Genomic DNA, 19,423 nt, shown 5'->3' with positions numbered 1-19,423 from the left:
TGTAGCTTGATTATCTCCTCCCAGTTTAGCCAGTGTTTATTAGTTCAGCATTAGAAGGCCAATGATCAAATCTACGTGGGAAAAACACACATAAATAAATCATAGCCTCTAATATCTAAATGCCAAGAATATACATTTGGCTCAACTAGTCCAGTAAGAGTTTTGTAAAGAAAAAGAGACAGGAATTAGGTACCCATAGCAACCCATACGATACATATCTTACCAGTTCTTGGCAGCTATCAAAGATGATAACTCCAGTTTTTTCCTGGTCATTCTCAGCCATCTCCATAGCCTGCACCACTCAGCAAAACCAACTTCCCAGAACACATGTATAAACCTCTCTGCCAGTAGCAGAAGGAAAAAGAAAAACTTCTAAAATTGACTGCTATGGATAAAAAGAAAATTAAGCATGCTTCTGGTGGATCTCTCCTGCCAACTGCTCACACCCAACAGGAAATCTTGGAGAAATAGTTTATACCATATCTTTTTTTTTCAAGCCACAGGACAAAAACTTGTTTGTCATCTGACTCATTTGGCAAGTGTTGTGTATTCACTTGTGTATTCGCATTCATCTACATGGTAGATTGTACATTGTTGATTCTACAGGGACAGAATGAAGTTAGAAGCTGACGTGTTTTATAAAACACACTTCCAGTCTGCCCTGAAGCCCTGGTGTTATGCAACCCACATTCTTGCATACCAGCAAGTGTATTCCAGTTTACCACAGTTTCTGCCATTCTAGTGCCTCCTTTCCATTTCTAGTTCTAGTCTTTACAGTAGCTGTGAGGTCTCTGTTGGCATCTGAGTCTGCAACCCCTACTCCAAATTCAATTTCAAGGGAAAGTATTCAATCACTTACCTCATTGTAGACATCTTCAAGTGGGCAAGAGAAAGAAGAATGAACCCAAACATGCTCTCCATTCTTAAGCAGAAGCCATGGAGATTGTGTCTAAGAGCTAGAAAATGCTGATTTCTGAACAACTCTTCTGGCCAGCTACTTCTGGGTAAAACCTCTCTTGCCTTTGGCCACATGCTGTCCAAAGGCCTCCTAAATGCAGGGGCTGACATTATGTCTGAACCCCTGCTCAGCTTTATAGGTTTAACTTCACAGGGCTTACTGTTTTATCACTGGGCTTTTAAAGAATGACAAGATCTGAAACATCTCTATTCTTTTCTCTGACAAATGCTTAAAAATAATTCAAAACCTTCTCACTTTTACCCTGCTATAATCTGCAACCATTTCCTCTAATATTGTATACATAGTGCCAAGAGAAGACCCAGCCTCAGAGAACACTGGAGCCAGAATGTGTGGTCTCATCCCATGTCCCTAGGTACTCGTTTGATTAGCGGGTTACAGTAGTAAGGATAGCAGTAAGGGGTACAAGTATTTGAAGGAGAATGAGCCCATTAACAACATCACAACTGAAAAAATCAAACCCTATCTATTTTTATTTCCATATCGAAAGCCAATTGTTCGATTTAGTTAAACATTCCTCAATTCCATTGGTATCCATCATGTATAGCTCTGAACTGAATTCTGAGCTCATGAAGTATGGCTGACAATGATGGCCAAGACACAGACACCTATAGTTTTCTAGTAATTTTGTATGGAAGCTCAAGGGAAAAGGTTAAATTAGAAAAGCAGGACGACACTGAGACTGCTCTGAAAGTGAAGTGGCTAATCCTGTATCCCACATGGTAGACAGCAGAGCTTACATAGTTCTCCATCAGAGGACTGACTGGAAGTGAAAAGCAACAGGGAGACAAGCTTGGAAAGGATAATGACCTAATAAGTTCTGGATGCAGACTGAGATACAAAAGTCATTCTAGAGCCAACCACACACTGCTCTCTCTGCTGACTGTCTTGGAGGGGGAGCATTCATGAAGGAGGAAGTTAGAAAGCAGTTACTGTTGGTCAAGCCTGGGTGTTGAGGAAGATGGGGTATTTGAAAAGGAAACTGGTTGGTAGACAAATGACATTAAGGTTGACTCTGGACATATTGAGGTGAGAGTACTAGGTGACATTTATATGGATATATGTTACAGCAAATGTAAGGTGGCAGGCTGGAACTTAAGACCAATCAATGTCTGAAAGTCAGCTAGAAGGAATGTACATGGAGATCATACTTGTATATCAGACAGACCACATAGAGTAGTCAGGGATTCTGATTTGGATTTGATTCTCATTTAGAAGTCACCTAACAGCTCTCTGAGCCTTGTTATCACTACTATTAAACATAGATAATACTACCCCAGACCTCATAGAATAGTAGAAATTAAGTATGAGAAGACCTACAAAGCACAGAGCACAATGGCCAGCACACTGGAGTATAAGTAGCAGTGATAGTGACAGCAATGACCTGCAGAAAGACCCCAAGTACAAAAACCCACAGATACCCCAAACACCATTTTAGGGGGATGTTTAGGGGAAAGATGAAGAAACATGAGGATGGAAGGGAAGGAGAGGAGAAGAAAGAAGAGGAAAGGACAAGGGGGGAGGGGAGGGGAAGGGAGGGGAGGGGAGTAGAAAAAGGGAACCACACATTTTCAATAGGCTACATCATGAGCAGATGGGTGGTTTCATGTATAAAAGAGGTCTCTAGCCATTGGCCTCTTCCTCTTCCCCACCTACTCTTTACCGAAGGTGTCAATCCAGCAATGGGGTAAGGGTTCAGGGTAGCACATTTCTGAGAATGAATCCACTTGGGCTTAGCATTAAAGGAGCCGTCAACCAGCCTTAGCATTAAAGGAGCTGGCAACCATCCAAGCTCAAACTGGAAAGGGCCAAAACACTCCCAAGGCAGCTGTACAGAAAACACAAAACTGAAATGAGAGATGACCAGTTTGCTGTCAAGTCTTCAACTGAGCATTTTGAATACTTCATCAGGCCTGTCCTTTGGCCATATCCTCACATCAGAATTCACTCGCTCTATTTACACTATGCAGCAACTTTTGAAGGCAACAGCAGTGCACCTGCCCACCAAGACAATGGAGAATTATCCTGGAGGGGAGAACTGAATGGAGAGTCACATTTATAATTTATCAGTTAACTCCTCCTTCACTCCCAAATAACCAATCTAATTTTAGCAGGTGAGCCAGGTTCTCTGAGCTTAGAAATGAATGAATGAATCCAGCCACCCAAAGTGTAGAGGCACAGTAAGAAGCCCACACACTTAGCTTATCCCCTCTCCTCCTGACCACCTGGAAGAAGATGGCTTTGTCCACTAACATCCCACATCACCTCTCTGTTCTTCCTCCTGCCAGTGTAATACATTTCTGTTTCTACAGTTTTCCATGTTTCCCTAGTTCCATCTTTCTTAGCCAACTGCCCCTGGTCTTAATATTCCATCTCCCACAAGTACAGAAATTGAAACACTGAAGAAAAGAAGAGCAATAGACACCCCCAAAATCTACAGTTAGTAAAATTAGAAAATTCTCCAATCCTCTCCCTTTCTTTTCCATTATTGATCTGGTGCTGCTGATACCCCAAATTCAGTTATGTATAAAATCGAGAAACTATGGGACATCTTATCCTGCCTCCACTGTGCCTGAAACATATATCACAAGAAAGGATCTTAGAACACTCTACAGTAGAGTAAATTGTATTTCCACACAGCATGTCCATTTCCGGAGACCCTATTCCTGTTAGACACCATATGACATCATGCATAAGCCTGGCTTTAGAGAAAAACAGAAACATCCCTAACATTGAATACAGGGTTCATTAAAGGGCAGGAATGACAATGGCTTTTTATTTTTTTTTATTTTTACATGCTGTTAAAAGCAGTAACTTCTGGCAGGTCCTATATATTTATTGAATCAACAGTTTCCCGCCATACATGGATAAATAAAAATGCACATTGATAGGTTGATAGAATGGTAAAAAATAAAGTCATCTACCTTTACTTCTACCTACAGAAAGGAAGCAGAAGGTCCAGTTAAGGAGAGGAAGCATGGTGTCCACCATGGAGGCGGCAAGAAAGAGAAAGAGAGTGGACATCAGCGCACTGCAGACACACTGAGAAACAACATATACATGGCAAATCATAGTACAGACAGCACAGGATGTTGCCCCACAGCATCCTTGGGAGATAGCACATAGCAAATGCGTGATGGGAGGCTTAAGGAACAAATGCTGGAGCCAGCCAGGCTGCTTCCATTGGCTTCATGTTCAAGCTTTATCCTATTCATTTCTTCTCAGTTCTCTCCTTCGAAGAAGCATGGCAAAGTCTGCATGCAAAAAGCACTGCACAACCACATGGATGGGGAATTGTATACACATAACCAATCTTGCAAACCATGGTTAGGGAAAGTCTGTGAGAATCTTGGTTCTCTTATATTTTCCCAACATTCATATGAGATGTGAAGACCCAGAGTGTGACATAATATATGAGATGTACACACAACAGACATAAATAACACATGTATTCGTGGACATGAAATATTGGCTCCAGAGATTTAGTGGGGGCTAGACAGAAGCCCCTATGTCCTATATGCAGGAGGGGGTCATGGGGCACTGGTAGAGAGAAGAGCAATGCTTTTTTAAGTAGTCATTGCAGGTGGGGGAGAATGGATAAGGGAGTGGAAAGAAATGAGAGAAAGGGGAATGGAGAAGCCAAAGGGTTTTTTTTTTTAAGTCAAATTAATCCTTTAATAGCAACTTAAAAACGATAGCTGCAACATCACCTGGAAGAATGCTGCATCTTTTCCTGAAACCCTCTCAAAGGAGGAATGCACAGCATCTGTGTTTGCATGATTCTTCTTTTCTACAAGGGATAGTAGCTGGGAGTGTGGTCAGACTTGAATGCCCCACAGGTGTACATGTGGAGTTTAGAGTAAGGTGTATAGTACAGAGTCTCCAAGTGTTGTTCATACGAACAGTAGAATCTAGCCTTTCTATTTTTTTCTAATTTTTTCCTATTCTATTCTATTCTATTCTATTCTATTCTATTCTATTCTATTCTATTCTATTCACTTGTGTGCCTGAAATAAGCTAAATTAAGATGTGATCTTAATTTAGCCCTCCTCCTGCCCTGTGATACTAGCAATATGAGAACTGTAGTGTTTGGGGGCACTTGAAATGCTGGGAGACCTCACAAAGAGAAACCAGGAGCAGAAGGCTGGAGAACACAGAAGGAAGTTCTGTCATCAGGATGGATGCCCTGCTTTTATGGTGTCACTTGTCATCAAGTTTGGACCATTAAACTCTGGCAATGCATGGAACTCTGCTCTTCTTACTTCAAAGGAAAAGGCTTCTGTTTCTCAAACGGTCCAAATCCTAGGTCTATATCAAGCCTGCCATCATACTCACTAGGTCTATATCAAGCCTGCCATCATACTCACTTGGTGAGAGTGCCTGCTCCCCTCACCCAGCTATGGGAACAGACAGCCTTCATTATTGATCCTTACATAACTCTGAAGAACTCACCTGACCCTCGCCTTCAACTATACAGTAATTTCTGCTTTCTACAAAGCCAACACCATCTTGGAATTTATAGAGTCCACACCTTGGCTCATGCTGTGGAAAACACTTATATCAGAAAAGCATACTTATTCATTCAGGATGCCATCAACTGGCCACCTGCAACTGCTAAACAATGTCTTTCAGCCTTGGGCGGTTACTTGATCTGATGCTATCTCCCTTATGGCCAAACCATATGATAGGTGGCTTGAGGGACCAGGTGGCAAGAAGTGGTTGTACATTCTCCAAAGATCAAGAAAAAAAGAATCACATGTGAAACCACAGCTTTCTTTTCTTGGATCCTCCCAAAGGAGAACTGAGTCTGATATTTGTTTTGAAAAGAAAGAGATAAGAAAAATTAAAGAGCCATTTTTTTTGGTGACAGGGCAAGGCAGGTAGACCATTCTTGCAATCACCCCAAGGCTTGGAAGAAACACAATAGTAGCAATTGAACAGTGAAGCAAAAGACAATTTTAAGTGGGCTCAGTTCTCAGATCCTGATTTGGGCTGATAATGTGGAAAATTTTTACTTAGGAGAAAAGGCTTCATTCACAGCCCACCCCATGCCTAACCGAGCTGAATTTCCTGCACACTTCACTCCCTGCATATTTGAATATTTTAGGTTGCAGATGCTGAATTTACAGATCTTTATATGCAGTTTTCTTCATAGTGTATAATGAGTTAGAATCCTGCCATGAGAACATTAGCATGTTCTTGTGGTGATTCCTTTTTTTTTTTTAATTTTTTCTTTAATATAAAATTTAAAACATTAAAACCCCCAGATGGCTTCTTTTGACCAGGACGGGTGGAGTATCATTAAGAAGACAGTGAAATGGAGGGGTGGACACACAGCAAACTTTTACCCAGAGTAAAATTCAAGGAGAAACCTAGATCCTTGCTCCCAAGCTGGGCCCCAGCCTGAGGCCAGGGGAAGAGCAGGAGGAAGTTAACCGCCTGGTTGCTCTGAAATTAGCTCCATTCACCCCCATTATCACCGTGTCATGCCTTGTTTCATGCTTTCCTCTTAGAGGCAGCCCAGCAGGGCCAGCGCCCCGCCTGGCCCAGATGACAAATGGTGAGGAGGAATGGAGAAGCTGAGAGTAGGAGACGGGATACCATGATGCATCAGGAAAGGTGTTCCTCCACAGCAGAGTGACCCCTGCTGCCAGCCTGGCCCACAGCAGGAGGCACAGGCAGCAAATGGCCTTCTATGGAGGAGGCTCTGAATGAGCAGCCAGAGGTGCAGAGGCAAGCAGTTCAGGCATCTCAGGACCACAGCACAAGGCACCTACCTTGTTCACTCATCATAAGATGGGAGAGGCCTGGGGGAGAGAGGAGAGACAGACACACAGAGAGAGAGAGAGACAGAGAGAGAAAGACAGAGAGAGAGAGAGAGGAAGAAAAAGAGAAAAGGTGGTTAGAATCCCAAAAGCAATCTTCTCTAAATTCTTGCACAGAGAAAATACATGCACACACCCAGTAGCATGCACACCCAGAACACAAGCCCCCAAACTATGGGAGCAGGCTAGATTTCCCATCTAAAGAACAGGCTTCTGCTGGCTGAATAATACCAAGGACTTTATTTTTATTGTTATTCTAGGCAATCTGTAGGATTTGCGATAGATCTATTAAGATTAAGTCTCTGGGAAAGAGACTCAAAGTATCAGGTAATGGTTTCTTTCTTTCAAATTACTTGCATCAGTAATACATGTTCACTGCAGAAACTGGGGGAAAGTTCAAAAGATAGACAAAGAAAACAATCAATTATAATCCCACCATCTAGAGAGTACCATCCATTTCTTTCCCTACACGTTGTATTATTCTCTGCAGAAATTGAATGATATTGAGCACATCAACAGACTTCTTATTTGCAAGGATTGCTCAGACTACCTTAAGACCATTTCTGTCTTGTTCACCTTAACCAGTAAAGACAGTATTCCACCCAGAAGTAGACCCTTCTGATGTACTAGAAGGTTCATGTTCATGAGGCAGGCCAAAACCTTAACTGAATGGGTTAAAGAAGGCATACAATGTCCCAATAAACAATTAACAGGATGTGTGTCTGGGGAGTCCACACTAGAGGCAAATTCCACTCTGCAGGACTCCTCGGGACAAGAAAACCATCAGCTCTGATAAACCTAAGAGAAAAGGCTTCTATCCAGCAGCAAACTGCATGGATTGTTTGTTCTTAAGCTGTTTCTATACCACTGAAAATATTTCACAAAACCCAGATCACCCCCGAGATCTTCTACTCAAAGCGAAACTCAGGGATATAGAGGATTAATAAAGGACAAAAACCCTTCTAAAGTATGGAAATCTCTAAATGTTTTTGGAGATTACTAGAGATTTAGAAAAGTAATCAGGGGCTAAATGTAGGTCAAGAAACTGACTTTTAAAAGATCAGTGATATATTAAATACATAGATACACGTGCCATAAATGTCATGGAGTCTATTTTTTTTTAACAAATTTCATTAAACTATAATCATTTTTTTTAAAGCTCAGGTTCTGGCATTCAGTGTGGTGGGAGCAGGATTAACGGTCGTGGAGGCATGGAACCATGCCAAACCAGACAAGCCTCACAATTTGCTTTGTTAAGAAAAGAAAAGAAAAGAAAAGAAAAGAAAAGAAAAGAAAAGAAAAGAAAAGAAAAGAAAAGAAAATTGTTCTTTTTTTCTGGTCTTCTGCAGGGTGGAGGAATAGAAGGAAGAGAGCAGAGAGGAGCTTAGACTTGTGTAAGAGAAGATACACAGAAATGTTTCCTCCATAACTGATGCTCCTGGGCCAAGTCCTCAGCACCAGCATCATAGTCAAAAGCACAAAGGGGAGAGTATGTGGGGCAGGTGCTTGCATCTGTGGTAATAGAAGTGGCGGTGGAGGTGGCGGGACGGGGCTACATGCTCTGTCACCTTTAGGAAATAAGAGCAAACTTCTGGAAAGATACTTCAGAATAAAACAGAGTGCATAAAAAGCTTTTGGCTATTCTTGGGTGGGGGACAACTATTTTATATGTGAGACTGAAGATGTTTATAGCTTCAGCAGGAGTAGGAAGGAGATGCAAGACTCCATCTGATCCAAAAATGTGTGTAACTTTTCCCCAACGAAGAATAAATAGGCCACTTTGTAGTAAAGGGTATGAATGCAGTAAAGAAACCCACCAATTGGGTTCCAGTCAATATACTTCCCCCAAAAATATGAAGATAAAGAGTAAAGATACGGGACTCAATCCATCTAAGCTAAATTAGAATCCTGGAGTATGTAGGGGCTGGGCAAGATCTGAAACTTAAATCAGTTGCTCACAGGATTCCTATGCTCATAAAACTTTGAGAGCTACCCCTTTACAGTGGCATATAAATCAAATGTTGGTAAATTAAATTGTATGATAAATGCAGTAAGAGGAACTGGATGCTTAATGGAACCCTGCTGTGGATCCTTTTGCCTTTTGTGAAGGGAAAAATCCTTTTAAAATGCAAATAACCCACCGTGTGTGTGTGTGTGTGTGTGTGTGTGTGTGTGTGTGTGTGTGTGTGCATACGCACACGTGTGCTCTTGCACGTTAATACAAATACGTACTTATCAGCTTTTATTAGGCTACCTACCTACATCATTGCAGCATTATCAGTCAAGGAAAGATATTCATCTTTTTCCTTGTCTAAAAACCATAAGTAGACCGATCAAGCCAGGAATGCAGGAATGGGATCATGATGTCAAACATTGGTAAGGAGGAGAATGAAGTGAAATGGACAATCATGCAAAGAACCAGGATGCAAGAAAGGAGGAGGCCATCATATGCTTTGCTTCTTATTTGAAATTTTGTGAGGAGAATTTTACTTTCTTATTAAGAGTTGCATATTAATATTTTTTTCTTGTACAAACCTATCCTCCAAGCTTACAGAATGGAGTAACCATTAATTCTGGAGTAGTCTTTTCTAGTCTGCCTAGTCTCTTGTCTGTTTCTTTTCTACCTCAAAACACTATTTGCCATTTAATATGTCAGCAATAAACCAAGAAAAGGAGGTCATGAGTTAGGGTGGGGAGCATGGAAAGGGTTAGAAAGAAGGAAGGAGGGGAAGAAATGATGTAATTATATTTTAATTTTGAAAACAGCAAATAAAAACCTTCAGTTCCTTTAACAGCTAATGAAAGTATCAGCAACCCACACACCAGTCTAATCAAGTATTACTATATTCAAAGACCAGGGAATGGAAATACAAGTGAGTACAGCAAATTCCTTGGCATCCAGGAATTTAGCACCTAGCAGGAAAGGAGTGTATCTTTATATTCACACAGATGGCTTGGTACTGGAACATGACAGCATAGAATAGGAGATTTAATAAGTGGTTCTAGACCTAGATTAGAATCCCATCTCTACTACTTTATACCTTGTAACTTTAAGAAAATTATTGCATGTTTCTGGACTTTGATTTTTTCCTTTCTAGAAAATATGAATAATTATGATCATTTCATATATTGCTTTGAGAGTTAAATATATTAATATAAGTGTATGTTAGTAGTTCTCAACCTTCCTAATGCTGAGACCTTTTAATACAGTTCTTCATGTTGTGATGATTTCAAGCTTAAAATTACTTTGTTGCTATCTCATACCTGTAATTTTGCTTCTGTTATGAATCATAATGTAAATATCTGATAGGCAACTCGAAAAGGGGTCAAGACCCACAGGTCAAAAAATACTGGTCTATGCCTACACCCAGTAAGAGCTGTGTAATGATTGCTGTTATGTCTACTATGCTATAAAAAGATATGGACACACAGAGAAACATTTATATATTTAGTGTCTGATGCTCAGTATATGTTTGACAATTAGATGAAAGATGAAAAGGGAGTATCTAACAGCTAAGTATCAAATTATGAATCCAGGCAATAAGGCAAGTAGAGACTGATAAGAAGGTGTGATGCTGCACATTCAGAGAAAGTTCCTGCAAGACAGGGAGATTTGAAATATGCCTTAGATGTGGCGTAAGGACTGGGGGGTATGGCTCATTTTTGTCTGAGCCTTGTGAACATGAAGGCTTGAGTTTGAGCCTTAGAACCCACATAAAAATGCCCAACATTTTGGCTCATACTTGTAATCCCAGTGAGGCAGAGACAGGAGAATCCCTGAAGCTCACTGGTCAGCCAGTCTAGTCTAGCCTAATCTGTCAACTCCATGCAAATGACAGACACTATTTCAAAAGAAGTAGACAGTCAAGGTTATTTTTTGCCCTCCCCACCCACCCTCATATACCTACGCACATGTAGGCACACATAAATGCATGCATTTAAAGATGAAACATGGTTTAAAATTTAGAGAGAGCACTCTGGGTAGTACCAAGACCACCCTGTCCCGATTTCCAGAAACAAAGGCACTTCTGGGCACATGACAAGCATGTACTAGTGTACAATATTGATAAAGATGGACATATATAATTAGCTTATATTTCAAAAGTAGATAATCCTAATAATCAAAACATGGAAGCAATAAGTTTCAAGACTTGGCAGGAAAATAGATTTAATCTTACAGTTAATGGGAGACACTGAGGGTTCATGGACAGGCAAATGACCTGGAGAAAACAATGTTAAGGAAAATGCTATTGCAACAGCATGGATAAAATAAGTAACAGAACAAGACAAAGGCAGAAATGGGATGAAGTTGAAGAGGAAGAATTTTCAAACAAAAATGTCCATCAAGAATTTCACATTATAGTGCAATGGTCTGAGAGGGGATCTAGTTGAACATAAAGACGTAAAACACTCTTTGCATGCTATATGAGGTAACTAAGTGAGGGAAGCCTGAAGGAAGCAGGCTATAGCTATGCCTTAACCTGGTGAGAGTTGGAGGATGCTGAGATAGTTGTCTATGGATTCAACACTAATCTAATTATACTTTTTAAAATAGGACTATATGGTTTCTCTAGAAAAAAATGCTCAAAAAAAAAACTTAAAATGAGAAGCATTTAATTAGCAAGAATTACATGGAAGCCACACTAGATATAGGTTATATGTATGCTTCATGGAGAATAGGTTAAAATGAAAATGGGCTTTCTGGTCAACCTCAGAAGAGGAGAATGAAAATCCATGCTAACATCAGTGATGCCTATGACCACACATCCAGCTTCAAAGCTAGCATGCTGATTTGGGTTAAAATATGGCATTTATTATGGTTCTGACATCCCAAGACTTTTATAAAGACATAATCTGAGTCAAGGGCCCTTGGAAATAAAAGGGATTATAACTTTTTATAACAACCTTAGATTTTTGGATTTAAGCAGAAACTAAATTATGACACAAAAAACTCAGTTCAATGAAATTCACATAAGGTAGGTATGGAACAGGAGATACAAATAAATGGCTATATGATTGGCATGGCATTAAGAACTGCTAACACAGAATTCTTAGGGAACTGAAGTAACTTTTAGGAAATATTTACAACAATAATAGAAGGAGAGAATTAAAGTGTCTTCTATCTGGATTCTGACAAAGTGATACTCTAGCTGTATCTAGGAACATGCTGGACACCAACATGAATACAGAATAAATGACTCCTTCTTCTTTTCCTTTAAGTGCTCTTTGTGTCTGTATATCTGTGATACACAGGCTCCCAGAGCATATACTAGAACAAACGGAAGAAAAGATCACCAATCAGTAAGACATGCAAAGATGAAATTGCCTTGAAACAGACTGCAAATCATATGTAAATTATATGCAAAATATACATATGTCTGCCTAAACTATGTTATACCCTTTGGGAAAACCCCCATGGAGATAGCTGATTTTGCCACTCAGGAAAAATGGAAATGTCTATGAAAGCTAAGTCATTTATCAGCAGCTGTGGCCATGATGAAACCTGTCATGAGAATGACTAATACAGAGACTAAAAACTATTTATTGAAACAGGCAATAGAAGGATACTACTATGTTCATGAACCAGGCCAGAAGTTGAAGATCTCCATTATTTAAGCTAATGTACTCTCTCTCTCTCTCTCCCCCCTCTCCTTTCTCTCTCACACACACATACACACCTGTCATCCCATCTAGATCAGATGGTTTTCAATCCTTCCTTCCTTCCTTCCTTCCTTCCTTCCTTCCTTCCTTCCTTCCTTCCTTCCTTCCTTCCTTCCTTCCTTCTAGATCAGATGGTTTTCAATCCTTCCTTCCTTCCTCCCTTTCTTTCTTCCTTCCTTCCTTCCTTCCTTCCTTCCTTCCTTCCTTCCTTCCTTCCTTCCTTCCTTCCTTCCTTCTTCCTTCACCTGGCTTGGTAATTGGGAAAGTATTTCAAAAAAGGATAGAGAAAGATAAACATTCCGGGTAGAAAAAGCAAGTTATCCTTCCAGGATTTTTAATTCATTCACTTTCAAGATAATTTTACCCAAGTGAAAAATTCCCATTTATCATCTTTTTTTTAATGTATTAATAGAGTGACATTAAATGTCACTATTTGTTGCAAGCACCAACACTGAATCCTTACAGAATCATGAGGATTTTTTTTAATTACATAAAATCAAAAGGTAATGGAAACATTCACCTGGTATTTTCAGAAAAACTAAAGAGACAGTGAATATGGAAAGGCTGGCAAAAATCTTAACTGTGATGACCTAGTCTCTAGAGTGGGGTGACTGGGAATTGGGGAAAGTAGAAGGGAAAAAATCCTCACCCTGAGATTTGTATCTTAAAGAGTGAAATAGATTAGTATATATTTCTATTTTACTAGAATTAAATAGATTAGTATATATTTATACTAATAATTATATAATATATTCATACTAATAATATACTAATATATTCTATAATATATTAGCAAATATTTCTATTTTTTTCATTTTTGTATATGCATATGTTTTCATAGGTTTGAATATATACACATCTGCATATGGAGTCTGAGGTTGGTGTCAGGACACATCAGTGTTCTACCTTATTCAATGAAGCATTGTTACTCAACCCAAGCCAGAGCATATCTGTATGGCTAGTCTCACCAGCCAGCTTGTTCTGGGGGTGCCCTGTCTCCACCTTCAGAGGCAGGAATTACAGGTAGGCCACACCATCCTCTTAGCATATAAGTGTGTTCTGATGTTCTAGAGATCTGAAATCTGATCCTCATGCCAGAGGAGTAAAGTGTTTAGCCACTGAATAGTCTTTAAAACAATAAATATTTCTATTTAAACATGAAGTTCTTCCTTTATGGGACCATTTCTTGGGGTTTTAAAACCATTTCCTTCTTGATGCAAAGCTAGACATAGACATAGTCAAACTCAGCTTTTTTTTTTTTGACACTATTGTGTGAGAAGATAATCTGCACAGACAAATTAAAGATCTCCTTTCAAAGATGGAGATGTGGTATACAAGGCCTCTGGGATAAAGGATGAAGGAGGTATCTAGGCTGAAGTCTGCCACTCTAGATAGAACAGAGGCCTGAGGTGTGGTAAGAATGCTTAAAAGGAAGAGGAAATAAAGATTCACTTAAGTCCACAGTTGCCCAAAACCAGTTCTTCTCTGGGCAATTCCTGACTTTCATTACAGGCAGTAGTGTCCTTTTCTCCCAGGAGTTCACTCCTACCTGACAGCCTACCCCAGGGCTCACCCATATTGTAATCAATGACTTAGACAAGAACAGTCATAGATCACTGTCTTGTGGATGTGGTGATGACCTATACTCAGATGAACAGATAATTTACTGGCTACTATAATAGAGATCCAAAGAATGGGAAGAGATAAAAAATGAGATTTAATTTTAAGGACTAGGCTTTTTGGTATGTGCTCATAGTCATAGAACACAGGGACTAAGGAAGGAAGATCATAAATTTAAAGTCAGCTTAGGCTACATAGTGTCTCAAAAAATATCAAGGGGTAAATATAAATTCGGGCACACAAGCAGATCCCATATCCCCAAACACTCCAGAAATTAAAAAGTTCAAGTCTCCCCTCCTTTCAGGACTTACTGTTATTAAGTTAAATAAATGCAGGGTTTAGGGTCAGAGGATGGGAATCATATATTAAAACTGTCATGAGCCAGGTAGATAAGAGGATAACCAGAAGCTCAAAAACCACAGCAAATGCAGAATGGATGAAGGAACTTTTGTGTTCACCCAGATATTAGAAAAGTCGGTAAAGATATGAGTACAACTGTCAATCATGTTAGAAGCTGCACATGCAGTATAAAGAGACAAAAGCATCCAGTGTGAGCAGCGGGTGGGGCAAGGAAGTAGCTTTACTTGCTAGAAATGCAACAGAAGAGAATCCATGAGATGTTTTAAGAACTAGCTAGTCCAAGCCCACATAACACTAAGACCTACTAAGACCACAGAGACCAAGCAACACAGCACATGGAATCAGATGAACATCTGGATATTTGGCTCATTCTGACCCACTATAAAATAATAATTTTAATTGCTTTGAAATACTATTCTAAGAATAGTACCTTATTCCCACAATGGTAGGTTTCAAGGATAGCCTACTACCATTCCAGGTGAGTTGTACAAGCTTCTAGATGACTCTCTAAAAAATCCTGAGCTAAAACTTGAGAAATCGTCCTTTCCACCAATTTGGCATAATACCATGGATCAGTTGAACAGGTAGTCTGGCAGTGGTGGTGGTGGCAGCAGTAGCAGCAGTGGTAATGGCGGTTGTTTCCAGAAATGCAGGAGAGAAGGGATCTGATGCTAGTTCTTTAAGTAGGGACCAGCTAGACACATGTCTGTTTTGTCTTTTTTTTCTGTTGCCACTGTTGTTAGTTCTCACCATCCAGTCCTTTGTAGGGTAGTAGCTGAATTAGATGCTCATTGTTTTCCTCTAGGCCAACTTTGCTCTGATAGCCTGGTGGCTGAATTAAACAGAAAGTGTTCCTTCCAATCACAACAATGAGTCATTGACAGCATCAATATGGCATAATCACAGGGTCAAAGACTTTTACAGCATTCTCCTGATCTTCCTGTTAGTGGGTAGAAGAAGTGGCAAGATTTCCTCCGGAATGAATGCCAGAGATGGCAAAGAGACAAAAGCAGCCAGGCTTTTCTCTCTCAGGGTTAAAGGATGAGCAAGAATGACTTTCAGAAAAGCTTATCCCACAACAGAGAAAGTCCTTGATCTCCCAGTCACGATCTTCTCTAAAACTGCTTCTCATTCATGACTAACATAAGACTAGAAAGAACGGTCAATGTCCCAATGAAAGAACTGCATCCAAACAGATCGTGGTGTGCCAGATTTAACAGAATCAAAGAGGGGCCCCATGCTAAGTGAATCAGACCAACTGTGCAAGCCCAGGAAGGGGAAAGAGAAGGCTTCGCAGTGCACACAAAAATAGTAAAAGGTTTTCACTTGACTTCAACGTCAGTTTAACACTATAGTCATTAAAAAAGAAAGCTAAAGTGTTTGGTACTGCCCTGAATGGATGTGGAATCTAGAACAAGGGCAATGGTGCTGTCTGTAATGAACTGATACTAATCATGCTGAGAGAACTGTATGGTGTATGGGCATCCTTCAGAATGGATATTGAGAAGACAACAAAGGGTCGTTTTTCAGGAAACAATAACCAAGATGAAAGAATAAAAACCCTTAGATGAGAATAGCCAAAGAAACTGGAGATGTTTTAGTACATAGAAAAGAAACTCCTCAAAGACAAAAGCCTTGACTTCAAACATTCGGAGTGTAATGAGATCTGTCCTGTGGGTCTCCAAGGGCTGAAAGCCACACAGGTGTGGAAAGCTGTAGCAACTGAGGATAAGAAAGAGCTCTAAAATATTCTGCCCTGCTGGAACAGAATGAAAAGTCCAAGGGATCAATGAGCTGCTCATTGCCAAAGGGGTTCAAAGGAAGTCTGAATCAAATTTTACACTGAGGATTCAAAATTTTGTCACAGGGTCTTGATGACCCATTGGGTCCTTTCCATCCAAAACAAACTGATTCTAACAAGATCCTTTGGCAAGCAGTAGGCATGCAGCAAGGAGAAGTCTCTATCCTCAAAGATTAAGACACTTCCTGCACTGCCAGAACCCATAGGGGCACAAAAGGAAGATATGGGGGAAGGGTAAATTGTTAGGATGGTAGCCATACAGCCCTGGTGTCACTGGAACACAAAAGGGAATGACTCCCCTGCTCTCTTCTACCGCCATCCATCCTCTAACATCCACATGCATGTAAGATTAAGAGTGAAGTGCCACGCCCCTCATCTTCCACATGACTTCCTTCCCAGTAGTTGTTCTCTGACTTTGGCCCGATCAGACTCACCTGGGAGAACTCTCCGTAATGAGACTGGCTCTCCTTTATTAACTCTCCAGGCCATTGTGGCGCTTTGAAAACCTCTGCTCTCTGTAATCCAAAGTGATATTCAGATCCCAGATCTTCCTCAAACTCAGAGATCTTGGGTAAGTTAATGTTTCCATGCCTCCTCCTAAAGTGTCTATCTCTCTCACCTAGAAAACATGCCCCAAGGAACATCATGCAGCAACACAAAGGAAGCACGAGGCACAGTTCACAGTCAACTGTCCACAGCAAGGGCTTGAAAACCTATAATGTCTGTCCTTATTTAGAAGACTGATTTGTTCAGGGCACCTCTCTGGCCCCTCCTAAATCTTGCCAACATTTTGATTGACTGGTACGTTGATTTGAGATAAGCCTTAGTATGTAGCACAGGCTAGCCTTGAACTGACAATGTTCTTGTAAGAGCCTCCCAAGTGCCCTGGATTACAGGTGCACACCACCCACCCAGGCCCTGCCCACATCATTTCTCTAATAAGCTGCCAGCACTAGTGGACCCTTGCCCACTGCATCCTCAGATGCTTCCATTTGTATTCAGGCAGCAAAGCTGTTCCACAAGGGAACTCACTGTCCTAGACTCTGGGCCACATTCCATCTCCCACCCCTCCTGAGGCCCGATCCAGCAAACTGGCCAGCATAGCCTATGTCCTTATCAGACCTACATAGCTGATTTAAAGCCTGATGAGATCTCTGTGAACAGGCTATGCGACGTAGCTGGGCAAGGTGGAGGTTCTATAGCCTCATTTACCCGGAGAATAACTATTCTATGCTCTTCTCATCAATGATGTTCTGAATAGCACAAATCTCTGCATAGCTTTTCCCATATACCACAGGATGCTTGGAACTCACTGTCCTTTACTACTAAATGCTTCTGGTGTCTCTTGTCATTGAAGTAACAAAGACGCATTCCACACACATATCGGATGACCTCAGACCATGGTAGGCTGTGGGACGTTGCTCTAACTCTCATCCTGCCCTCCAGATATGATGGATGAAATGTGACTGAAACCATCCTCCAGTGGTATGGTGTGCCTTTTGAACCTCTCTCTTTCCCCCTCCCTTCACTTCCTTTGACAGAGTTTTTATATATTGTATAGTATGCTCTCAGACTCATTATGTAGCCTAAGCTAGCCTTGATCTCATGATTCTCCTGCCTCAATCACCTTAGCCCTGGGATTACAGGTAATATGTACCACCACTACTGGCCTAGGTCTGCCTTTCTAAGACAATAAAGGAGATTTTAAAAGTCTTTAGAAAGCTTCAAGATTACAATTTTAAGATAGCCAAAGAGGGAGGCAGTCTTGGAAATAGCTCCTTATCCATACATACTTATCACATACAGCTATAGGAACCAAGGTCTTCCCAGACCTGTACTGGACAACTGGCTAGTAAGTAAGCAGTGTTGGTCCAGCCAAGTACCCCCTTCCTATCCAATTACATTCAGCAAAGATGTATTTCTCTGTAACCTGCATCTGCCACCAAGCTGGCCTAAAAAGAGTGGGGAATACAAATTGGTTCAACTGCCTACCTTTTGTCTTGGGGTAAACCCCAATAAAAAGACAACTTCCATAAGACCCTGGAGCAAAACTATGGACTGAGTCCTGCACATTCTTCATCTACCCAGGAAGCTTTTATTATGTGTCTACAATGTATTGGCACCCTTCAAAGCTAAGAACATGCAATAATGACTAGGAGTGAACTTTGTGGCATGTGTGTATGCTCTGGAGATGTCGCCACACCATGACATTTATAGTGTGTTCTGCCAACTTTAATGCACTGTCACTGGCTGCCTTACAAATGAGTCAGTTTGTTCATGGGTAACATACACCTAGCAACAGAATCTACCTTATGGGGGTGTCTAATGAATTAAATAATGCATGCAAAACTTAGCATTTCAGCGACTGGCTCAAAGTACAAGCTCAATAAATGTCAAATGTTTTTCCTAGTAAGGTAATAAGAGAAAAATCAAGTGGGACAATTATCCAAAAGAATGGGAAAGAAGAGATAAAATATGATCTGGATACTACAGAAGGCATGAACTGTTAGTCTTAGTGACAAGAAGATAGCTTTTCAGTTCCCAAGTATCTCAGTCAGACAATCTAGCCACAAGCACTCACAATGGACAGATTCCTAAACCTCCTGACTCAAATCCTTCACGTTAAAGGGAAGAAAACTGATTATCTGGGAAGGCTGGCTGCATTCTTGGCCAAGTGTACACAAATCCCAGATAAAGTCGAAACTGCACAGAGGGACCCTTAGAACTTACTTTAAATCTTAGAGCATAGCCTTTTCTGACCTTGAGCATAGGATGTAGTGTCTTGGAGCCTAGGGTCCTTCATCTGTAAAATGGTGGGATCCTGGCATATTAGTCCCTTTGCCTCCTTTTACTATGATCCTAAGCCATGTTTGATGGCCATATGCAGGCTCTAAAGACCAGAAGTATGAAGATCAAGACCCAAAAGAGAGGAGTGGGGGAGGGGAATCTGGTGTGTGTGGAGAGGTTCTATATCACACACAGGGAGCATGCCTCTGGACATTAAGGAGAGCATGACAAGGATAAGTCATTTACTTGAGTTCAAGTTTCTTAACCTTTGAAAATTATGAAACTCAAGAAGAATGAAGACCAAAAACGTGGACACTTTGCCCCTTCTGAGAATTGGGAACAAAACACCCATGGAAGAAGTTACAGAGACAAAGTTTGGAGCTGTGATGAAAG

General features: G+C 40.7%; 1 protein-coding gene across 30 annotated transcripts in view; it reads right to left on the bottom strand.

The window, feature by feature from the left end:
* The window catches only part of Nrxn3 (neurexin 3), a 1,604,379-nt gene that overhangs the window by 1,471,903 nt on the left and 113,053 nt on the right, over positions 1–19,423 (bottom strand). For 22 of the 30 annotated variants that reach the window (XM_029484652.1, XM_029484636.1, XM_029484650.1 and 19 more), the window contains exons 4-5: positions 6,754–6,783; positions 3,901–3,912 (exon numbers count right to left, since the gene is read on the bottom strand). In XM_029484652.1, coding sequence (XP_029340512.1) covers positions 3,901–3,912; positions 6,754–6,783 — 42 coding nt within the window. The remainder of the gene's footprint in view (positions 1–3,900; positions 3,913–6,753; positions 6,784–19,423) is intronic. The other 8 variants (XM_021179711.2, XM_029484639.1, XM_029484662.1 and 5 more) reach the window with 1 other exon arrangement.

The sequence above is a fragment of the Mus caroli genome, chromosome 12, assembly GCF_900094665.2.
Source record: "Mus caroli chromosome 12, CAROLI_EIJ_v1.1, whole genome shotgun sequence".
Lineage (NCBI taxonomy): Eukaryota > Metazoa > Chordata > Mammalia > Rodentia > Muridae > Mus > Mus caroli.
Note: the sequence above shows the minus strand (reverse complement) of the source record. Positions and strands in the feature narration are given on the sequence as shown.